At 38.5% G+C, this 23,094-nt stretch overlaps 1 protein-coding gene across 1 annotated transcript in view; it reads left to right on the top strand.

Annotated features, from left to right (window-relative positions):
• The window catches only part of UGCG (UDP-glucose ceramide glucosyltransferase), a 36,151-nt gene extending 24,998 nt beyond the window's left edge, over nt 1-11,153 (top strand). The window contains exons 3-9 of the mRNA XM_059493125.1: nt 3,122-3,224; nt 4,138-4,239; nt 4,624-4,736; nt 6,618-6,796; nt 7,247-7,333; nt 7,755-7,944; nt 8,707-11,153. Of these exons, the coding sequence (XP_059349108.1) occupies nt 3,122-3,224; nt 4,138-4,239; nt 4,624-4,736; nt 6,618-6,796; nt 7,247-7,333; nt 7,755-7,944; nt 8,707-8,877 (945 nt within the window). The 3' untranslated portion in view covers nt 8,878-11,153. The remainder of the gene's footprint in view (nt 1-3,121; nt 3,225-4,137; nt 4,240-4,623; nt 4,737-6,617; nt 6,797-7,246; nt 7,334-7,754; nt 7,945-8,706) is intronic.
• The last annotated feature ends 11,941 nt before the right edge of the window (nt 11,154-23,094 follow it).

Here is a 23,094-nt window from a genome sequence, read left to right as displayed (position 1 = left end):
ACTGATAACATGAAACTTTTTGGTGGTTCTTACTGATGGCTCATCTAATGAAGAGTTGCTCAGTGATGAGATAGTGTACCTCACCAGTTGCTGGTAGGTAGGGTAGTCTCTAAGCCATGTGTTAGTGTTGAGAAGCAGATAGTTCAGAAAAGCTCACATTTGCTGTTGAACACAGTTTGAATGTGTAATACAAGCAATAAGCAATGTAATTGATAAGATGCTCTCCTTGCTCTAAAGAGCTTAAAAGAAGTAAATGTTTGCTGTATCATTCAATATTTGAAATATGGTCCTGTGGACAGGCAAAAGTACATTTTTTACTGAATTTGTGTCTGCTGAATTCTGAAATTTGAAATTTAGCTTTAATGTAAAAACTGCTCTTTTCTCAGTTCTTCTCAAAATGTTCAGTCTGCATCTGACACTGCTTCTCCAATTGTAGAAGGTCAAACGTTTGTGTGAGCTGTACAGTCAGTGTTTGTGTATTCTGAGAGCATTAAACTGGCACCTAAGTAGGCAGGGTAAAACGAATAAAAATCTCTAGCACTTGGAACTAATCAGAAATTGGAAATTTTTTCTGTAATGAAGCTTTGAGCCTTTTGAAAAGCTTCAGACATGAACATACAAATTCTTTCAGCTCAACAAAGTGCAATAAAGTGTAGCACATTTGAAAGCCATACTTAAGGCAAGCTGCATATGCCAATATCGCAAACAGTGCAAAGAATCCTCAGCGATATCATAAGCTGTTATATGACCTATAATGAGCATCCAAACATTATGCAGGTGAAACATTTGTTTACAAATAAAACTTGTTTAATAATTAAAAAAAATAATGTTGAATTTTACTTTACAAAAGGTAGTCTTGGTCCTTAGTTCTGATAGCATATGAATAATTACTTGAAAATGTTGCTACTCCACACAAATCGGAGTTTCAGATAACGGTAGATAATCATGTTTTTTCCAAGGAGAGTGAAAATGCAAGTGTGAATGCTTCAGTTTGCTGCAGCACGGATTGGACAGTATGAGCAAGGTCCCCAAACTGTCTGAAAAAACTTTTTGTAGTTACTGTCCAGAACTACTTTAAGAACTACTTTAAGAGATGACCACAGAAATTAGAGCAACAGTATTGCCTGGTATTCAAAGTTCAGCTGTGCAGTGAAAAATCATTATGGAAGATTAATCTGAAACTTTTTACGGTGAAGCTGAATTCAACCTGCGGTGATAATTATTCTCTTGTGATACTCTGTGTGAAATACTCTTCTCTTGAATGGAATCCAGTTATGCTGTCTCAAAACTGCAGGACTTAAACATAATATTTTTATAAGTGAAGAGTTCTCACCTACTGTGTGTATTGTAATTGTGCAAAAGTTTCTCTATTCATCTTAAATTCAAATGAACCTGATGGTAATGCTTGTGTCAATAAGCCTTTTTTTTTTTTTTTTTTACTTTGCTACTGCATACAAAGGCGATTTGTTTTGAATTTTTCTTTTCTCAAGTATTGGAGTCTGAAATATCTGGCTTACTTCTGGTTGAATTTCTTGGAGAATATGGACATAGAAGTGTCATGGCTGCCATGGATTGAAGATTGATTATATAATGACTTGGAAAACAAATTTTATTGTACACATTAATCTTAATGTGCAGTAAAAAGATAATTTCTTCAGTTATTTATTTCTATGGTGTTCATGCTGTCAAGATTCTGTTGTGATGAGAGGACCTGTCTGCTTAATGAGACAACTCTTAAAATCCATTCTCCATGCTGTAAGATGGTAGAAGTCAAACTCTGCATGCTCCTTAGACAAATTGACTTTAAGTTTGCATTCTGAGAGGTACAGATGTTTACCTGATAGTTTGTAGTGCTAGAACAAATTTTAACTCCCATTTAAATGATTTTAAATTTCCTCAGTATTCTGAATGGATTTAGAGTAGATCAGGCTTTTGTGTAAAACAATACCATTTATTAATTTGAAGTCTATATATTTAACTTAATATCGTCCGTTGTATTTAATACTCCCTAATACCTCTTACTGAACAAGAACACCAAAAATTTTCATCATAGAGCCAATAGGAAGCTTTCAAAATTCATTTTTTGCTTAAGTAGTTTAGTGAAAAGAAAGTTTCATGAAATGATAAAATAGTCTAAGGGAGAATAAGAACTGCTTTGATTGCTAGTTGGGATCCGTTTTTACAGCAACTGTTGCAAATGTCCAAGAAAATTGATTCTTGTTGGATTGAATTTTTCAGTCTTTGTCAAAATGGCTTTTGGGTATCTTGATCAGAAATTTGCATTTTTTGTATTTTATTCTATTTATTGGAGCTTTAATAGCTCTAATTTTAACAAGGTAAAAAAAAAAGTTGTATCAGGTAAGAATTTCCTTCATTGCCAAGGCAGAAGTACCTTTATCAAAGCTGCCTCAATGTTTATTTCTTTGCCCACTATCACTAGCTTGTATATGCATGTAGCATCTACAGCTTTCCCTTAACACTTGTTTTTTCAACTATTACTCTATTAATAAGAAAATACACATATGTTACATATACATATATATTCCTGAGCTTTGTTGTACAACTAAGTGTACATATACTGGTCTCTGTGGGTTGTCTTCCAACTCTGTTCTGCATATGTATCCATAAAGTAAAGGAATGGAAGATGTAGTTCAGAGGTATACAGTCACAGTGTGTCATAACCTCATTTTTAATATTTCAGGTGCTGTCATTTCATTGAAAAAAATATTTAATTTTGAGCAAAATATTTAATTTTGAGCTCAAAATATTTAAGATTTTGTATGTGAGCAAAAATGGAAGTGGAAACAAAAATTTTACCTTGTATAGCAGAACATCTTGTTTCATGACTAATAGAAACTCTTCAATAACAGAAGAAGTAATGTTCATCAGTAAAAGAGCTCATTGAGACACACCCATAGTTGTTTTTTCAGAAGTACTTGGCTGTGCATTAAAAATCTAGACTCATTTAGCTGTAAAACAACGCCTTTGTTTTTAATTCTGTAACAGCACTCTTTATTTTTTTAGCTTACTACACTCTTAAGCTTTATTTCATAGACCGTATGGATATTAGCTGTATGTATGTAAATATATATGTGAGTGTATACATTTTTGTTTTTACTAGTATGAAGTACTACTCTGTGTACAAGATCATGATGATCCAGCTATTGATGTGTGCAAAAAGCTCCTTGGCAAATACCCAAATGTTGATGCTAGACTGTTTATAGGTAAGCAGTGCAACTTGAAGGTGGGACTCTGACTTGTAACATGATAGGTCTTCAGCTCCATATGGAGTACTCTGCATGGAGTTGTAGACTCCATACGTATATGGAGTTAAATAAATAGTTGTCTTGTTCAGCCCATGTTGCTTCTGTAGCTTAATCACCATTTTGCAGTAAAAAATAAGTTTGTAGTCAGTCTGTGACAAAAGTCCAAGAAAACTTAAGAAGGAATGGTTTGGGTAACCCCCTGCCATTTTATCTTCTAATTCCAAAACAACAGTTTAAATCCTGTCTTTGCACTGAACTAAATGTGCAGGAAGTGACTCAGAGTTGTGGCTGTATTTGAGCTTGAGGTCCTGCAGCAATCCTTTTTAATCTGCTTAGGCTGTGTGGCTCTTTCTTCACTTTGTATTTGAATTAGCGGAGAAAAGGGGTATTAGAACAAGGTAGTAAAATGTAATTATTTTTTTTAATCTGATGTGAAAAAAACTTTACCATATCTGTCAGCTGGATGTAAAGGAGTGTGTCTCACTTTATTCTGCTCCTTTTTAATTTTTCTGCTGAAGTTACTATAGAATACAATCTTCATAATCATAGTCTCAAAGAATAAGAAATGAATAATGTTTACCTTACAAGAATGTAGTAATAAGCTTTATAGTTCTACTGCTCTTTTAATTACATTAATCTTGCTACACTGCCATTTTAAGGAAGCATTTGAATATTTTTTCTTTTTATTCTTCCAAGTAAAAAATATAGAAGTGAAGGTATACATAAAATATAGACATTTTGTATAAAAGTGGACTTTAAGAATTGGTGGGTAAATATTTATTTCAGTTTTTATATTTAAATATTTTGGATATGGAGTCTCAATTCTAAAAACTCCCCATACATTAATTTTTATGATGTTTGTATTTTTTAGGTGGCAAGAAGGTTGGCATCAACCCCAAGATTAATAACTTAATGCCTGGCTATGAAGTTGCCAAATATGATCTCATATGGATTTGTGATAGTGGAATCAGAGGTAGGTGTGTATATGCTAACTGTTAAACTGTGCTTATTCACCATAAGCAAGCAGATTTTGGAGACTAATTTAACTGAGACTATAAGCAGAAATTAAAGTTAAAAGTCTGGAAAGAAATGTTTTTGTGAAATAAAAGATTAGCCTCTAATTAGAGGAGAAAATACCTTTAAAAATACAATTCAGACTGTTTCCATTTTATTTGTTGTTGATCATAATAATTGTTAATTACTAATTATTTTTGTGAAACCACTTTTATAATATAGGATGCATCAAAGCACATGTACTCTTGATGCTGGTAATAAAATGAGAATCAGTGTCTTGTTGCAGTAGTCTGCTAATGACAGAGTTGCTCCATCAAGTGTCATTTTTTCATTTGTTGCTTAGTAACACCAGACACGCTGACAGATATGGCCAATCAAATGACTGAAAAAGTGGGCTTGGTCCATGGGCTCCCCTATGTTGCAGACAGACAGGGGTTTGCTGCTACCCTTGAACAGGTGAGTGCAGTGTTGGGGAGGGGATCTTGTTTTATTCTTTTTTGCTTACAAAACCTTGCTGAGTGAAAGCTGTATTGTGCCTCTTGTACTTTGTGAGTGACGAAATGGTTATTTTCTAGCTGCAGTCACACTTCCAACTCAGGGTAACTAGGGCAATTTCTAAGTGCTTCAGAATTCCTCTGTGGTGCTCTGTCTGATTCAATATTTAGGTTTACAATATGAGCAGTAAAGATTACAAGATACACGTTTTGGAGTTTATGTTTAAAATTATTAAAAAACTGAAAAATTGAACTGGTGAATGCTTTCTAGTGCTTAGTAAGAAAGGACTAATTAATTTTATTTGGATATCTGAAAAAGCACACAAAAATGTCCATGACAAGTCTAAGCGAAGTTTAGCTCACACAGTATCTTACTTCCAGCAGGATTTACAAGCAGAGTCTTTATGGAAAGTAGAATAAAAGCAAGGCTTATATCCGATTTTCCTGTAATACTGCCTCAGTGTTCTGTAATTTTCAGCTGAGAGACTACCTGAGCAGGAGCCAGACTTGTATATTTACTAATCCTTAATATAAAAGCATTTTAGTAAGAAGAGATTTCTTAAATGAACTTTTCCATTATTTTTTTGAGTCCATATACGTTTTTAACATGTGTAATTTTCTATACCAGGAAGTTGCATAGATCTATTTGTTACAGGATCTATATCTGTTTACTCTGACCCTTGTTCTGTAGTGCTATTTCAGGTCTCATAATAATTGTATTGTGAAAAAGAAAGTGAAAGTTTGATTCCTGTCCACCATCTTCATATTACTCATTCTGTTCTATTCTTCCCTGTCCTCTTTCTCAGTAAGTTCTCTTTGGTAAAATGAAGAGGTTGAGTTTGCTTTTTGGTTCCTTATGTCTCAAGGCATGTAATCCAATAAATTTTTATTTGGAGCTGGCCTGTATAAGGCATTTTGGCCCAAGGCTAACTGATAGGGGGGGTGAAAGAGAAATGTGAAAGTGTGGTGAAATTCAGTACTCCATCATTGCTCTAAGTGATGGTTTTTGCTGATTTTTTTCTTCCTTTTTTTCCTTTTTCTTAAATGATACAAAGTCTGAATTTTTTCTTACAAGAGAAAAGCAGAGGTCTGTAGCACAAATTTCCTAGTACTGCTACTTGTTAAAGCAAGAATTACAACTCCTGCTCCTGTATTCCTGGAAGAGCTTTTTGCCTGCTGATCCAGGGTACTGCAAGATGAGCACACCTTTTCTTGAATGAGTTACTGTACCAGTGTGAAGGCAGTCTACACTAAGTAATAATGAGAGGCACTAGCACTCATTCCCTCTGTTTTGTAGGTCATTCCTAGTCTTCAGGTACTGAATCTTATAAGAAGTTTTTCTCACAATCTGAATTTTTTCTTCATTGTTTTTGTTTGCAAGCGTGCTAAATAAACAAATTTCCCATGCTTCCATAGAATCATAGAGTAATTTTCTAAGAACATGTATGCAGGAATGCAGTTAATTTTCACATGTCTGTCAGTTACCACCACATAATACATTAATCTTAGTGATTAGTCAGTTACTTAATGGATTTTTAATACATATATTCCCTGAGAAAAACTTCAGTAAGTTAGAAATTAAATACAAAATGAAGTGCAGTAGTTCGTCATGAGAATTTAAAACCTGCTTATAGATTTGCAAAAATACAGCCAATATCACCAATAGATTTCTCAGATCTGGTGATACACTAGGTTTTTTAAAATGGTACTAAAGGTCTTTCCAAATACACCATTGTATTTGGCCACACCTAGTGTATTTTACCCTCCTTATGTTTCCAGAGGAAAAAGCTGTCATTGTAGTACTTAAATATAAAGTTTGAAATGCCTTTTGTTCTTTTCACAGGTCTATTTTGGTACTTCACATCCAAGGTCATATATTTCAGCCAACTTAACTGGCTTTAAGTGTGTAACAGGAATGTCATGCTTGATGAGGAAGGATGTCTTGGACCAGGCTGGAGGGCTGATAGCTTTTGCACAGTATATTGCTGAAGATTACTTCATGGCCAAAGCGATAGCTGACCGGTAAGATGACTCTGAAATAAGCTTATTGCTTTAGGTGTAGTTTAAATCTTTCTTTTTGTTTGCTTTTTGGGTTTTTTTTAAACACACAGCACATACTGTAAGTATTGGTGTTCATATCAGCTTCACATATGTATAGCAAGCATATTAATGACATGTGCATTGTCCTGTCAGTGTAAGGCTTTTAGGAATAATTAAGCCATATCATTGTCAATTCCTTTAGAGAAAAGTTTCAGAACTTGGTTTAAGTTCTGAGTTTGAGTTCTTGGTTTAAGTTGTTTTTGTTTTTTTTTTCCAAAGAAGAGTATATGGTTTCGGGGTTTTTTTGCCTACACCCTAATAGGACACACACGCCAAAGAAACTTCTCAAGCCTAATAAAATTGCGATTTTTATGTAGTTGGTTTTTGCATCTCTTATTTACACATTTTTATTATAACAAATTCCTTTTTCAGGGGCTGGAAATTTGCAATGGCCACACAAGTTGCAATGCAAAACTCTGGTTCATATTCTATTTCTCAGTTTCAGTCCAGAATGATCAGGTAAGATTTTGATCTTTTTATTTCCTCTCCCACCCATCCCTGCTCCCTTCTTTTGGTGGGGACAGCCTGATGAGAGGGAATACATTTTCCAAGGGAATTTGATCTAATGCCCAGTGTGCTAAGGTTCAGTGCACAGCTTGATGCATGCTTCTTCATAAGTGTTGGGAGAGAGGTGCTGACTTTCCACAGAGGAATGACTGTTACAAGTATTAAAAAAATTAACACACCCCTGTCCTTAGTACCTTTTCAATGCTATCCCTAGCATCTTTTAAAAGGAGTTTTTTTGCAGTATTTTATTCGGAGGTGTTAATTAAATTAGACTAGTATTTTAGAAAATACCATGATGGCTTATTTGGTGAGGCAGGGGAGGAGGAGTTAATGAATAATGCAGAGTCAAAACTGATTTGTTTTTCTTTTCTAGGTGGGCCAAACTACGAATTAATATGTTGCCTGCCACAATAATTTGTGAGCCAATCTCAGAGTGCTTCGTTGCCAGTTTAGTTATTGGATGGGCAGCTCATCATGTGTTTAGATGGGATATAATGGTATTTTTCATGTGTCACTGCTTGGCATGGTTTATATTTGACTACATTCAACTAAAAGGTGTTCAGGTATGTAATTTTATTTGCCAGGAGGTTACTAAAATTACTTATTCCCATTAATTACAGCAAAAAGCTAAACTTAATTGCAACCATAAATAAGTCTATTGACAAGCAGGAAATAGCAGATCTAATCCTGTTACTTCTCGGTCTTCCAGCTTCAGTTACAGTATCATAAAAAGGAAGAAGTAGTTTTAATTTTTGTATTTTACAAAATACAATGTTGTAGTTTTGTATTCTACAAAATTCTGCTCTTGCCTCTGACTAGGCTCTGAAAGTTTGTGTCCCCCCTTAATTAATATTCATGTTCCAAATCTGCTCCACAAGGGCATGTGCAGAAATTTTAAGCTCATTTGACAGTACAAGACCAGAAGCTTTGTGGGGTTTCATTTTTTGGGGGGAGAGGAGGTATTATTTTGCTTTATTTTAGTTGTCGCATTGTCTTATATTTGTTGAGGTGTATGTGTACTCATACATACATTTTTCAATTCATTTTGTTAATAATGGGAAAGGAGAAAGGCCTTATAAAACTTTTAACATAGAAAGATGCCACAAATGTGAACAACATTTGTTATTCTCATGCTATAGAAAATATTTAATATGGGTAATTGCATCTTGAACAAGAAAGTATTCTTGGATTTTAATGAAGGATGCAATTGATACATAAATCTGCCTAGTAAGCTTTATAAAACATTATTAAAAGGTTTTAAGTTACTTTAAAATTTCTCGTGAATTATCAGTATGATTAAATACCTTGCTTTTTATTGTTTCTAGGGTGGTGCTCTGTGTTTTTCAAAACTTGATTATGCAGTAGCTTGGTTCATCAGAGAATCCATGACAATTTATATTTTCCTATCTGCTTTGTGGGACCCCACCATTAGCTGGAGGACAGGGCGCTACAGGTTACGTTGTGGAGGCACTGCAGAAGAAATTATTGATGTATAGCCACACATTTGTAGCTGTGAATGTCAAAAAGTGAAGGGGGAAAGAAAAGTATTATAAGTTGTTTATATACTTCCAAGAAGATCTACCTTCAGTAGTTTTATTACTTGTATGTTTGGTATCTGTTCTTCAATTTATTTTTGCATGGCACTTGCATCTGTGAAAGTACATCTGTAGTCTTGGCCAAATGGTACCTTCATTCTGTGTAGAAATAAAAATAGGGAGAATTGGTCCTGACATCTGCTTTCTATTTAAATGCTCTGCAGTAGACTTTTTTTTTAAAAAAATATCCTCTGGGATATGAACAGCTTCTTACTCCTTGGTGTGCTAGGCTAGCAAAACTAGGGTTCACATAGCTATTTTCCAGCTGGATTGCACAAGACTGTACCTAGTGAAATCACAGAGGTACAGCTGATTTTTATTTTATCCCACTAAATTGAGCTAGCAACGGGACCTTGGGAAAGAAGCTCTGAAATGTTTTATGCCTACCTCTTATAGTTGCTGCAGAACAATATGAATAGAAAGACTAAACTGCTTTGCAAAAACAAACTAAAGCAAATCTGTAGTCTTGTGTTTATATATATATAGATAGATGTATATAGTGAATATTTTAATCATTGCAGTAACCAAAAGTGGTCTGAGTTGGATAAGAATGAGTGGAAGGATTTACTGGTCAAGCATGTATTATGAGCATCTTTTGGCCAAGTCTGATCTGGTTCTGTCTCTTGAACCTTGTTAAGCACTGTGCTGTAACTAGCCAAGGTGATCCCCTCAGTACTTCCATCCTTTTTTAAGGGGTGTTTGTTTTTCTCTGTGAGTGAATGCTTTCACGGTGGGGGGAGGGTGTTGGGGGTGTGTGTGGTACATAGTAGGGAGCAGAAATACATTTCAGAAACATTTCACACATGAGCTATTTTCTTACACAATGTCTTAAGAATGTAATTTCATGATGCAGGTATTTAATATCTTTGTAAAGTGAACATACATACCTATACTAGTCATAATTAAGTATTCAATTGCAGTAGATATTGTGAATATATTAAAGGGCCAGGTGAGTTTGCTGTTACTGATTAAAACTGTAGTCTTAATTTAGATATCAAACTAAGTTTACTCTTGGCTGTTTGCCTGTTAGTCTAGCCTTTAAATTGGACTTCTGTATTCCAGTGGTATGACTAAAAGGACTAGATTATAATGCATGCCATAGTTTTCCTCTCTCTGTTCCCTGTAACTTGGTTTTCAACCTCATTGTGATATTTCCTAATTTGTGGTGAACTGGACTTGTTTTCTTTAAACATTTTTAATTAAAAAAAAAAAAAAAACATAGCAAAGCTAGAGAAGACTGTTGCATAAGCCTTTTGTTTTCATAATTGTATTTATGCTGCTTTACTTTCCTTCATATGGAATAGCATATTGTCACCATGAAAGTGAACTGCTAATTACAAGGTGATGTCAACAAAGCAGCTTTAAAAGTTGGATTATTATTAGTTGGATGATGTGTAGCATATTAGCAATAATCACATGTATTTATAAAAAATGGACTTTTTACCTTACTGAGCCAATCCCTTACCCATCATATGCTACACAAGTGTAATGTGTAGGTATTTGTTGTAAAACATACTCTGGGCCAAGATGCTTCATCCACATTAATAACTCTTTGCCTTATGGTAACATGGAACTTTTTTAATGGGCATTTCTGTATGAACAAAGGCTTGTGATGCATGCTTCATTCTTTTCATGTGAATCAGGAAGAAGCACTTTTCCTGAGGAAAGATTTACACTGAAACCTAGTCTAGTTGTGACCCACAAAAACATTTTTTTTAATATTGTTTTTGACATAGTTGAATTTTACTGACAATGTTTGTATCTTCCTTTGTTTCATGAAGTTTGATGCCATTCATTGCACTGCTGAAGTGAAGCTTAGCTTGCTACTTGCTTTATGCTGATTTCTATGCAGGCAATGGAACAGAACCAAAAAAAAAAGGCTGAACAGACTTCCGTTTAAAAAACTAGGTGGGGATAATTGTTTAACAGGTGCTTTGGTATTCGTAGAGCCATTTTTGGCTGTGAAAAATAAAGCTTCACTTAAGCAAATGGTTTCATTTGTGTGTTGTTTGGTTGATGATGAAATGGAAACCAACAGTGTCAAATGTAGACAATGCTGCAACAGAACTTTTAGAAGTTATAAACAGCTTATGTAAAAGTTATGTTGATTTACAGCTGTGTAGAATACACCTTCTTTATTTAAAATAATTGTATTGTTTTTCCTTTATTTAAAAATAAATTTTGAATACAATCTATTTATGGAGTACTTTTTTTCCTTTCTTCCATGCTGTAATGTGACAGATTTAAGTATTTATGGCAGTTTTGTTAGATTATATTTCTAATTAATCTTCACAGCAGTAAAGGGGTGTGCCTTTAAAGTTTTTTTACAACTACACCATCTCTTTTGGATTTTATATTGGACTGAAATTAACTTAAATGTGCTAAACTGATTTTGAGTTGTTCTTAATTTTTTAGAGTAGCTTCAGTGTACAAAAATTTTGCAAGTGAGCAGCATAGTTCCATATCTATTCTAATTAGCTTAGATTCAGATTTTAGAGGTGATAGCTGTTGCCACAGAACATGTTGGCATTGAGAAATAATGTTGATCCTTTGTTTTCAGGTACACTAACTCGGAAGCACTCTGAACTTGCTCTGCCATCTAACTTGGCTTTTTTTGTCTCTTCCCTACCATTTATGAACATCATGTGAAACTTAGTAAGAGACTGTGTTTGTGGAAGGGTTGTTGGAATCCTGCATGCCTGGTGTAAACAAACACTGCTGGAATCATTTGAAAACTATTTATAGAAACTTAAATGTTCCCGAGTGTATTTTGTGCTCAGTACATTTGCAGCCACAAAGCACAATACTTAAATCCTCTTCCCTCCGTGATTTCATTACTCTCATGCCTACTGTTAAAATAGTGTTGTTGTTTTCTGTACTTTCAGTTGAAGTCTTTCTCCCTTGAATTCCTTTTGCCACTCTCCTGTTTCCTGCTGAATGCTGGCTACCTACATTTCCTCTCAAGTCTGTTTTGACAGCTGGAAAAGCTTGTCTCTAACCACCTGTTTTCACAAATCACTTCTGGAAGCTGTTTCATTCATCATAAAAGCTTTTAAGCCTCACACCTAATTTCTGATCATCTAAATTTAGGGTGGGTTTGAGCTCCAGCTTTTCTTGGATTCAACTGCTTTCCCAACAGCACTGATACTGATGATAGCTGTTGAGGCTGAGGAAGGCTAAAATTTAATATAGCAATAGATATACTTTTAATAGTGTTTTAATAGTTATACAAAAATATTTCTGCTTTTATAGTGTCTATGCTTGCATAAATAACACTTAGAAGAGAGAATGGCACTGTATAGAATAGCAATAATTTCAAATTTAGTCCATCTTTTGGGTCTGAGAATGTTAGTTTTGAACTAATGATCAGATTATTCTGAATAGTTTACTACTTGGATATTCAGAGTGAATGCACAGGTTTACATAAGGGTTTTTCTTACCTCCTGAACTAAAATCTGTGTCAAAGGCAGTACTTAGTGTTATAATGCAGTTATCTGGGCAGATGAGAATTTCCCTCCACAAAGTAATCTCTGCTTTTATGTTGGTTTTGGAGACTATATGAAAGATTCTTATGTTAGTGTTGTAAAATGCACTGTAATTGAAATTGGGGTCCTGGGATGTGCTTTAACAACAAAAAAAAAAAAACATAAAAACAAGCCAACTAAAAACACAACAGACAAACAAGAAGCTTCCACAAACAAAACCAAACCAAAACCCACCACAAACAAGGAAACCACCAACCACAGAGCCAAACCCTGCTGCATCCTGTTGATTCTGAGCCTTTAGTTGGACTGCTTAAAGGATTGTTAGCTGTTCTGCACTGCACAAATCAATTTCAATTGCCAGCTATCACACAATTGAGAATAAATAATAATTCTTATGGGTAAATGCACCACATTCTGCTTTTGTTTATTTGGCAGGTCCCTAAATGTTTCTTTGTAGCAGTTTCTAAGGACAGGAGCCTGTGTTTTCAATTTTAAGTCTTACCTGTCATCAGTGTCCAGTTTTCCTTACAAATCCAACATTAAGTGTAGCATACCAACCAGTCCTGTGGATCCTAAGGCTTTGCTGGTGTTAGCTATAACCTTGCAAGGTTGTGACCAGTGGGCTTCCTTTTCAGTGGCAGTTCTAGGTTAGTGTCCTGTAAAAGTTCTAACTATGCTGAAGCCCTGCAGGGTCCACCTGAAAGGATAAGTGTCTAACGACCCTTTTAACTGGAAGATGTTTGTGCTGCCCATCTTTACGCTTAGCTGAGGTTAAAATAACTAGCCAACTTAATCCTGTAACCTAAGAGACTGCAAAAAGTTAAGTATTTTCAGTGCTTTCCAACACAGTATTTACAATGCTTTATTTCTTGAATTCTCATCAGATCAAGAGTGAACTTCTGCTTATGTGTGGTTTGTGCTTCTGGGGAGAATATGTTTTTTTTTTATGAGCTGAATCAGATCTAATGATTTTTCCCTAATTGTTGGTGTGACTGCAGAGGCTCAATTAAGAAATGCAGACCAGGGAGCCCTGCACTAGAAGTTTATGGATTGCTGTTGCTTTCTGTCTCATCCCTCCACACATTCCCCCAACAGTTTTTTTCCCAGTTTCAGACAGGAAGGAAGGGCCTCAGCCAAAAGCCCAAGTCCCAGCTGGAATTAACAGCCATATTATATGTAGCCAGTTTGTGGGTGAATGGGAGAGGTCAGGCTCATATCCCTGTGCAGGAAGCCAGTAAATTCACAGGGAGCACAAAGCAGGAGCTGTCAAAAGAAATCTCTTCACTGGGCTTTGACATGAAGTGAATTATTATTCTTGACTTTGCCTTTGCATCCTCTGGGCCTGTATTAAACTTAGATCTGCTCACAGGGTGAAAGTGAGCTCAAGCCAATTTAAAGCTCTGTTAGCTCTCCCCCTGCCTTTACTGTATGATGAATTACTTTTCTTCTTTCAAGCCTTGCCTGATGCCTGGAAGAGTGTATTTCTATATGGTGAACGGTAACTTATTTTTGGTTGCAATAACTTCACCTTTTCTGTGATACAAAATGCTGGAAGAGGTGATAAGACAAACACAGGCCTGTAAATTACATATGTAAAATGCAGTAAGACATTCAAAAGTGACTCCCTAACCCTATAGAAATGAGAAAATAGAAACTATGAAGCCTTTGGGGGAATCTGTACATACAATTTTTGTTTTTCTATTGCATGTATACACACTACATACATAAAGGTATAGGTGCATGTATTTTTATGTATGAACTTTATATATAGATATATATGTACTAATGCCAAAATAAAACCTTGTAAGAAGTCTTGAATTTGACAAAAATATTCTTTCTGTAAGTGGACCGTGCAGGTAAATTAATGATTTGCTAGTATAAAAGGCCAGCAGCACAAAGTTAAATAAATCATGAGCCACTGGGTCTAATATCCAGTTCCATTTCACGTCTCAGTAAGCAGACAGATGAAAGCTCAAAACCTGTAATTTTCTTCCTGGACTTTTTACTTATAAGCCTGAACAATGTTTTATCCATCTAGACTTTGACAACTTCCACTAAGAATTCAGAAACTCTGCTTCCTTAGCTGGCAGCCCCCCAAATCTGAGCAAGGCAAGACCCATCTTTTTGTCACTTGCCTCCTTTCTGTTCAGTTTTATTGGCTTCTGTTCCTTCCTTTTGAGGCAAGTGTTGTTCCTGAGGGTCTTTATAAAAGAGTTTTCCCAAGGAGGGAAACATGTGGGAAGGAGAAATAACAGCAATGAGAGGTGGAACTGGTGAATGCAGTGTTAAATTTGCTTGTGACTAATGCTCCAGAATGAAGTATGGGCGAATCTGGCCACCTTTAGAACATACTAGGTAACAAGGAAGAATAAAAGAGGTGAAACTTTAGAAAGATTCTTTAAATTTTAAGAGTTCTTGCTCAGAGAGAGGCTGGAAACCTCTGAAACATTCCTGAAGGCTAGATATCTAGAATAAGCCTCTTTCCATGAATTTTATGGGGCTTTCAGTGTGATCTGTTTAAGGGTTATGTTGTATGGCTGGAAAAGGAGGAAAGCATTTCAGCAGGGATTGCAATTCACTCTGCAAGACAGGGCAACTTACACCTGTTGTCTCTGGATTACAAACCTCTCAAAGGCTGCTTTATTTTGGCTTCCCATGTCTTGAGGCATTCAGCTTGCCCTCCTGCAGATGATTTGCAGGGAGGATAGGAACAACTTGTCACTGTTGGGCCATTGGCTGAGCAGGGAGGGAGCTCCAGCTGGAGCAGGCAGGTTTGGACTTTCCCCATGTTTGGGAATGTCTGCAGCCACTGACTTTATTTGAGATGAAAATGTTAACTCCATGGTATGGTGGTGACTGTGCCATGAAGGGTCTCTGCTGATGCTGTGGGACTGGGGTGTCTAAAAGCAGACTGCCTGTCTAGTAGGGAGAAGGCAGATGTTGGAAGGAGTGTAGCTTTGTGAGTACTACCCTGGTGGTGGTATGAACTAGGAACCCTCTTACTAGAGCTTAAAATCTCAGGCTTAAAATGTTGTTGTGGTTCAGGCATCCTCCTGCAGTGATAAATGCCCTGATGAAGGTGAAGCGTGTCTTGTCTGTGTGCAGACTGACACAAACAATGATCTCATCAGTGCGTCAGCAGCACGCTAGCTCTGCTGGGACACAACAGTCACATTTGGCATTCATATTTTTGTGTGTGTACATAAAAACAGTCTTTCTGCAGCCAGAATATAACTACATAATATTTTCGTGCTTTGCCTGTCAAACAGATTGCTTTTGTATGCAACAGGTGATGACTAAAGAGATTATTTCATTTAGTTTAAAAACATAGCTGAAATGAACATCAGAAGTAAAATTTGGCATTTCCAGCTCTCTGTCCAGTGATTAAAAGAGAATCTGGTGCAGTTTTGCCTCAGGCAGAATGTTACTGTCAGTGAACAGTGGAGTCATTCTTTATGAACATATAAAGTCATAAACCAAGTCTGTGCAGCAGGAAGGACTGCACTTGTCTGTACAGTCTGTCTCAAGGCTGGTTTTCGTGGTGTCACAGCAAAGTAGCCAGCTTTACTTTCCTTGACTTAGGCCAGGAAGCCATGTACTCCATTGGGTTTTCAATGTCAAAATGCTACAAGTATCCAGAGGAAATTGCCCTTCAAGTCCTTCAAATGGGTGGTGATAGCTGATTTGCAGGATCACAGAAGCCAGGATTCTAGTCACAAAATTATGCTGTTTTGCATTGCATGAGTAAGGTAGCACTTCCTGCTGTTGTTTCAAGCCTAAACACAGATTATATCCTAAAGGAAAGTATCTTTGGGAATAAAGGAGTCCTTTTTACTAAAGATTGTTTCCTCCTCCAAAATCCAGTAGAATTCCCTCTAAAAAAACTCCATGGACTTTGTCTGATTTATAACTCCCAACATCATGGGGTCTTTTTCCCCTTGTAAGCTGTGAAATATTTTGAGTTTCTCAGTCCCCAGGAAGCTGATATTGTCATAAATAGGCCAGACACAGTTTTCTTCAGTTTGCTCAGTGGGAGATGGCAAGTGTCTGAAGGGACGGAAGCTCTACCATTTCAGTGCTCTGCTGCCTTCATCTGTTTTGCACTGCAGCCACTTCTGATCTCCGCTGCAATACTGCAATCAGTGGATAAATCTGTTTCCTCCTGTCCAGGGAATTTTACCATCTCCTTCCTGCTGCTAGCAAAGTGTGAAAACCAGAGAGCACTAAAGGGCATACTGAGCTCCAGGCTGGAGAGCCTTATCTCCATTTATGACAGCATGCAGATGCTGTAAGTCTGATACACTGATGCTTGGAAGATGGTTTTTGAGAACTGGTTCCTGCCAAGGTGGTAATAAAAGGAGGGGGGAAATGGTATTTGCTTAGCATTTATTTAGAGAAAAAGACATTGTTTGAAAAGTCTTGCTGTAGTATTCCCATAAAATAAACCAGTCCTTGCTACGCATCTCCTAAGTCTTGTTTCCAGTTTCTGGGCTGTTCTCCATACTTAGCTGAAACCTGATGTTTTGCAGGGAGAAAGGTGCATCACTACCCACTTGAGTTTGATCAGATCAACACAAATGTCCATTTTCCTTTATGTGCCCAGCTGATAGATCCTTAAGGATTTTTTTTCCTGTATGATATGTTTAAGTCCTTTTGTGATAAGCTCACTTTGTTTAGTTACTATCTCTGTGTCCTCTAGAAGTACTCTACAGATATCCACAAGTGCGCAGGCAACAAATCAGAAAACACTACTCTAAGAAAACTTAGTGTGACAAAGAAATTTCTGCCTCCAGCCAGAGGGTGTCTGTGTTACCACAAGGATCTCCTCAGTAAAAATGGGTATTGGATTTTCAGTAGAAGATTGGTAATCACTGCTGCTTCAAACAGCACCAAACAGCCCACCAAAAACCTTCTTGCAGCACAGGAACTTCTTGCCTCCTGATCCATTCAAGACTGGATGTGTGAGCTGGTGGCTTAGGTCTGGGTCCAGGTGGATTTTGAGCATGCAGACAAAAACTCTCTGGCCATACTGTGCATTCACTCTCAAAGCAAAAGTGTTTCAGAAAGTCCAAAAGCAATGTCCTGTATTTCAGTTTGAGCCCACTGTCTCTAATCCTGGCACTGAAAAAAGTCTGTCTCCTTCTCCTTCACCTTCATCAGGTATTTGTACATCCAGATAAGATGCTCTTGAGCTTTCTCTTCTCCACACTGAGCAGTCCTAGCCTGCTCTGTGGAAAGGGCACACTGCTGGCTAGAGTTCAGCTTGGTGTCCAGCAGACCTTCATTTCCTTTTCTGCCAAGCTGCTTTCCAGACTGTCAGCCCAGGCTCTGGCTGCTCCCTTCTGGGTTCAGGATTTTAAACTCCTCCTTGCTGAATTTCATGATGTTCCTGTTGGGCCATTTCTCCAGCCAGACCAGGTCCATCTAGATGACAGCATGACCTCCTGGCTGTCACATGTACATCAGCATGATGTGAAAAGGGAGCATGAATCTGAAGTTATTTTACTTCAGTATAAATATGGAAAAAAAAATCTATTAGTCTAAACCAAAAGCAAAATATATCCTTCTTGGTCTGAAATAGAAACAATGCAAATGGATTACTGATGGTAATCACTGGCTGTAACTACTGGCTGCATCACTAATTCCTGAAATAACTGGGTGAAAAAGAGAATAAATGGGTTTTGTTAATCCTTGATATATCCAAGCAGAGACTGAGTTATGAGTCATCTTGTCTGGGTGAGGGAATCAACATCTTGTCCTTCACAATAACAATTCCTCTTTGCCTCCAGTCTCTCTGCTAGGTTTCCCCTTCACCTGGCCAATGTTTCCAGGGCCAGCATCTTACTTCCAGGTTTCCTATTGCTGTTTTCTCTGTCTCTAGGTTTGCTCTCTCTGCTCTTCCTTCCTATTTCTTCTCTCCCAGCCAAGTACAGGCACAGGTTGCCGCTCCCTCTCCAACCACATATCCATGGGATTGAGGTGCATTTCCTCATCTCTGGGCCTCTCTCATGCTTATGTGCCGAAGATCAGGTATAGGATCACTTTGAAAAAGTGATGAAGCCAAGTTGGAGGACAAAACAAAGGATTGTCTTCTGTGTTGTGTTTTTGCCTGGCTATCCTGGAGCCTAGAGAGATGGTGCAAGGAGACGCAGTGTGTCCAACATCTGTGTCCCTAAGTGCAACTCTCCTGGCTTAGACAAACAAGCTGCCTGTCCTGTGGCCACGGGCTCTTGGGCTTGACAAGTCACTGCAAATTGTAAGCCTTGAAGCACATCCTCCACGGCAGAAATATGAGCCTCTGCCACCATCCAGGCACAGGTACATTGGGCACATGTACATTTGGGGACAGGTAGATTGGTACACTGGTACATTGTACACAGGTGCATTGGGCACAGGTACATTTGGGCACAGGTATATTTGGGCACAGGTACAGTGGGCGCAGGTACATTGGGCACAGGTACACTGGGCACAGGTACATTGGGCACAGGTGCATTTGGGCACAGGTACATTGGGCACAGGTACATTGGGCACAGGCTGAAGAGGTCAGATGTTACTGAATGCCACTCCATTGTGCTGGCTGCAGGGATTAATAAACCCTTGGCAAGTCCATTTCATCAAACTAAATCCAGTTGCAAATGAAGGGAAGGAGTCAGGTTTGGGAATTTTGGGGTTGATTTTTCTGTTTGAGTATTTGTTTGTTGCTTTAAGGTTGGAAGGCCTCAGTGGAGGGTCTGGTGGCTGGCAGAGGGAAGCAACTGCAGTGATCAACACCAGCATAAGCTGCAGCAGGCTCACAGCCTCAGACAGCAATGCCTTTAATGGCTTAGCACAGATTTCAGCACACATGCTGGGCTTTGCATGTTGGGTTAAATGATTTAGATTTTATGACTGGCCATTAAAGCAGCAGCTTAGTCATAAAATGTATTAAGCTGTGGGAATTCGAGTTGTGTATTGGATTAGTTTTAGCTTTAAGCTAGCTAAACAACATTAACCCTGTGCATATTTTGTTTATACACAATATATACAATTTCAAACTAAATATATTTACCTTCATATTAATAATTAGTTTTTATTCTTTAGCAGGGTGTATTTTAAATGAATTTAAATAAACATTAGATGTGATTGCTATACCATAGGTTTTGCTTGTAAATAGAAAAAAAAAAAGAAAATGTGGTCTTAATTTCTTCCCTTTAATTTTATATTATAATATAACATTTTTATGTTAGTAAATGAAAAAATTGTAGATTTCCATGCTTTCCATGAGTGCTGTCTGGGTGTGTTTGTATTCTTTCTTGCTAAAAAGACCTTTTGTTAAAACACAGTAATCTTTCAACTGGGTACCAGTTTTTAGCTTTGATTTTTTCCACCAGGTGATACATCCTATTTCGGAGAAACTTCAGTATTTATCTGGCAGCTACAGGTTTGGATTCCTCATTGTCTTAATTTGTTACAGTGTGAAAGAGAAGGAAAGAGTATTAAATGCTGCCTCTTAAAATCTAGTAGCTTCCATCCTCTTTTTTCTGGTTTGCCTGGCATAATGGTGCATAAGGCAGTGGATGTGTTCTCTTTGTGTCTTGTTTGAATGGCTGTAGTGGTATTTGCAGCAGTGTTACTTGGAATTAGTCTTTTTGGTCTATTACTGCTTTTTCCAAACTGATATCTTATTGAAACTTGCCTTTCTAGGGTGTCTTCTTTTGCAAATGTGTCCTCTAGACTTACATCACCCTTGCTCTCTCAGGTTATGTTCCCTGCCCAGGAAAGAGCACATTTTGTGTCTGTTTGACAAAGTAATGCATATAAAATAACACATGCTGATGAAGTCAGACAAAGCCTCTGGACATTGCCACAGGAGGAGATGAACATTTTTTTCTCGGAAACACATCTGTTAAAATCCTACACACCTCCCACGGCACTGTGTTCCTGCCCGGGACAAAGGGCAGTGGGAAACCTTGCTGTGGTATTTGCTGTGTGCCTGAGGAGGTGGCAGCGCCCTGCAAGGGCAGGGACAGGCTCGGCACCTTGAGGCTTCAGTGATGTCTGAGTAAACGCTGAGAAGACCCAGAGCCCCTGCTGTGCATGATCACAACCCATGAACTTCCTCCTCATCTCCACTCTCAGAACCGTAACCTGAGCCAATGCAGACTGAAGGTGAGTGCTTTTAACCCATGCCATGTACTAAGCTGTTTTTCTTCTAGGCTGTTTCTAATATTATTTTTATTCTCAGTATTTAGTCATGATCACCCATGAATCGATATTTAATTGGCTTTTGGACTTAGATGTACTTTGCAAATAGCACTGTTCTCTTGCCTATTTCTTGCATTGTTTCTCTGGTGGCTGAACAACTCTTGTGATGTAAGCTTTTTGGAAAGCCTGCTCCAGTATCACTGCATGCTGTTGTTTTTCTCATTAGCAGCCCTTTCCCCTTTCCCCAGCCAAGAGCACAGCCCTGATGCTGTGTATGTGCTTTTGCTCTGCTTTTGGGAAGTGGAGCCTGTGGGACATACGGTGCCATGGCCACTGTGGTTCTGGGGGCAAGGGAGTTGCTGAGCAGGTGATAGCATATTTTGGGCAGCCCAGGACAAACAGCCATGCCTCTGGTGTCCTGCTTCCACATTAACTAACTACATGTAAACCGTGAGCAATCTAAAAATGAAAACTCATGGCTACAGATTGTGCAAACCTGTAATCAGTGCCAATTATATTGGGCCAGAGGCAGGTCTGAGGATGCCTTCAGCTGGTTTTATGTTACTCATCCTTCCCAACTTCCTTTGCTAGGAGATGGCTGTCCCAGAGGGTGGTTCCTTCTGCTGCCAACAGACAGCCTTGACTTGGCACCAGGATCAGGTCTCAGCTGGGTAAATAACTCTTTCACTTAGAGGGAATGCAGCTATCTGGACCACTTCTGACTGAGCCGGGATGGATGGAACAACATTATGCACACAGGTAGCTGTGAGCTTCCAGCCAGGAGGCTTCTGTGGGCAGAAGTTGGGGGAAAAAGCTTTAGGCAAATTCAGAGAAAGACAAGGAGGGTGGATGGAGATGTGAAGGCCCTCTTTTAACTCCTTAAATCGTGTGCTCCTCTTCTCCTTCCTGGGGCTGGGAGGAAGTAATTTGGAATTATATTCTTATGAGTCCTCCTTCAACCCTCCTGGAGTTACCACTGCATGGGGAAGCAGAATAAAGAGCCATCCCTCTCCATCAGCAATGCCACTGAAATCAGGTATAATCCATTTTCCCTCACGGCGCTGCATGGGGTGAGCCCCTGCAGTGGTCCATGAGCAGATTTTGCTGCTCTGCTCTCACGCTGGAGGAGGGAGTACAAAGAGGCAGAAGTGGCAGAGTTGGCATAATCACCATGTGCAGCGGGTGCTGCCAGTGCAAGAGGTGCTGCCAGCCCTGTTGGGCCCTTGGGAACCACTGTCAATGTTGTATAATTAGGTTTCCATTTCTCCAAGGAGCTGACCCTGCTGAAGTCTCTTTGCTGCCCAAGAAGTGCCAAGTACCAAGTCCCCCCCAGCCCATGCAGCACCAGCACTCTGAGATGCATCACAGGGTGCTGTGTGTCCCTGCAGGGTCCAAGCATCACCTTCAGGATATGTAGGGCAGCCTGCAGGAGGTGTGGGCAACACTTGTGAGATGAGTTGTTGTCTAAAAATTTTGCTGAAATCTGGAGTTCAGATGTAGCCAACTGTCTTGTATTCACACAGAGGGCAGGACTCTGGTGGGTAAAGGTTGGGAGCAACTAGAATCCTTTAATCAGAGAGTACCCTGTTCCTTATTCTGCCCTATGGCCAACTCTGATCTTCTGGGGACATGAAACAGGGACCTCTGCAGCCTTCATAGCTGCCAGTGGTGCTGCACTGCCCATTTGTGTTGCAGCACACTCCCAAAAACAGGTACGCATTCTCTGGACACCTTGGTGAATGGGCCTCTCCTACCAAGGGGAGTAAATCTGTTCGTGACTCTCACGAAAGTTCCCTTTCCTTTTTCATGCTCTTGGAGGTCAGGTGGGAAAAACCAGCAATCTATCTCTCCTCCCAGCAAAAGGTGCTGTGGCACTGCACAGCAGTGCTGGTTTTTCAATTGGCACATGCTGAATACCACAGAGGTTCATTTTTCTCGTTCTTTTTTTTTTCTTTCCACAAAGGATGAAGGTAATGCAGTTTCAAGAATGTAGGGCTTTCTGAAGCATACTGAAGAGTTGTGCTTGTAGCAGTAATCCAAGATTTGTCAGTGCTGCCACTTAGGAGAAGCACATGAAAAACATCCTCTGCCCAGCTGCTCTTGTTGTGTACACATTACTCATCCCCTTGCCGTCTGGATAGGAAATAGCAATACTTAGCAGCTTGATCCAACCACTGCCAGATAACACTGCATCTGTTTTGTGCAAGTCCAGTTCCTCTAAAGCTTAGTATGTCTCCAGAGAAATGGCAAGAACTTGTAATCTCTGATGCTGGAGAGAAGGTTCACACCTCTCTGGAGCTGCTGACCAGCTTGCAGGCTTTCTCAGACATTTTAGACTTGCTTTTTGGAGTATGAAAACTGTTCACAAGTGCCAGAAGAAACAGCAAATTATCAGCACCAGGAGAGACAGTGTTCAATCACAGACTGGATCTCAGGTGTAGCTGTCAAA

This window comes from Ammospiza nelsoni, chromosome Z, assembly GCF_027579445.1.
Source record: "Ammospiza nelsoni isolate bAmmNel1 chromosome Z, bAmmNel1.pri, whole genome shotgun sequence".
NCBI lineage: Eukaryota > Metazoa > Chordata > Aves > Passeriformes > Passerellidae > Ammospiza > Ammospiza nelsoni.
This window is presented reverse-complemented; position numbering and strand designations above follow the sequence as displayed.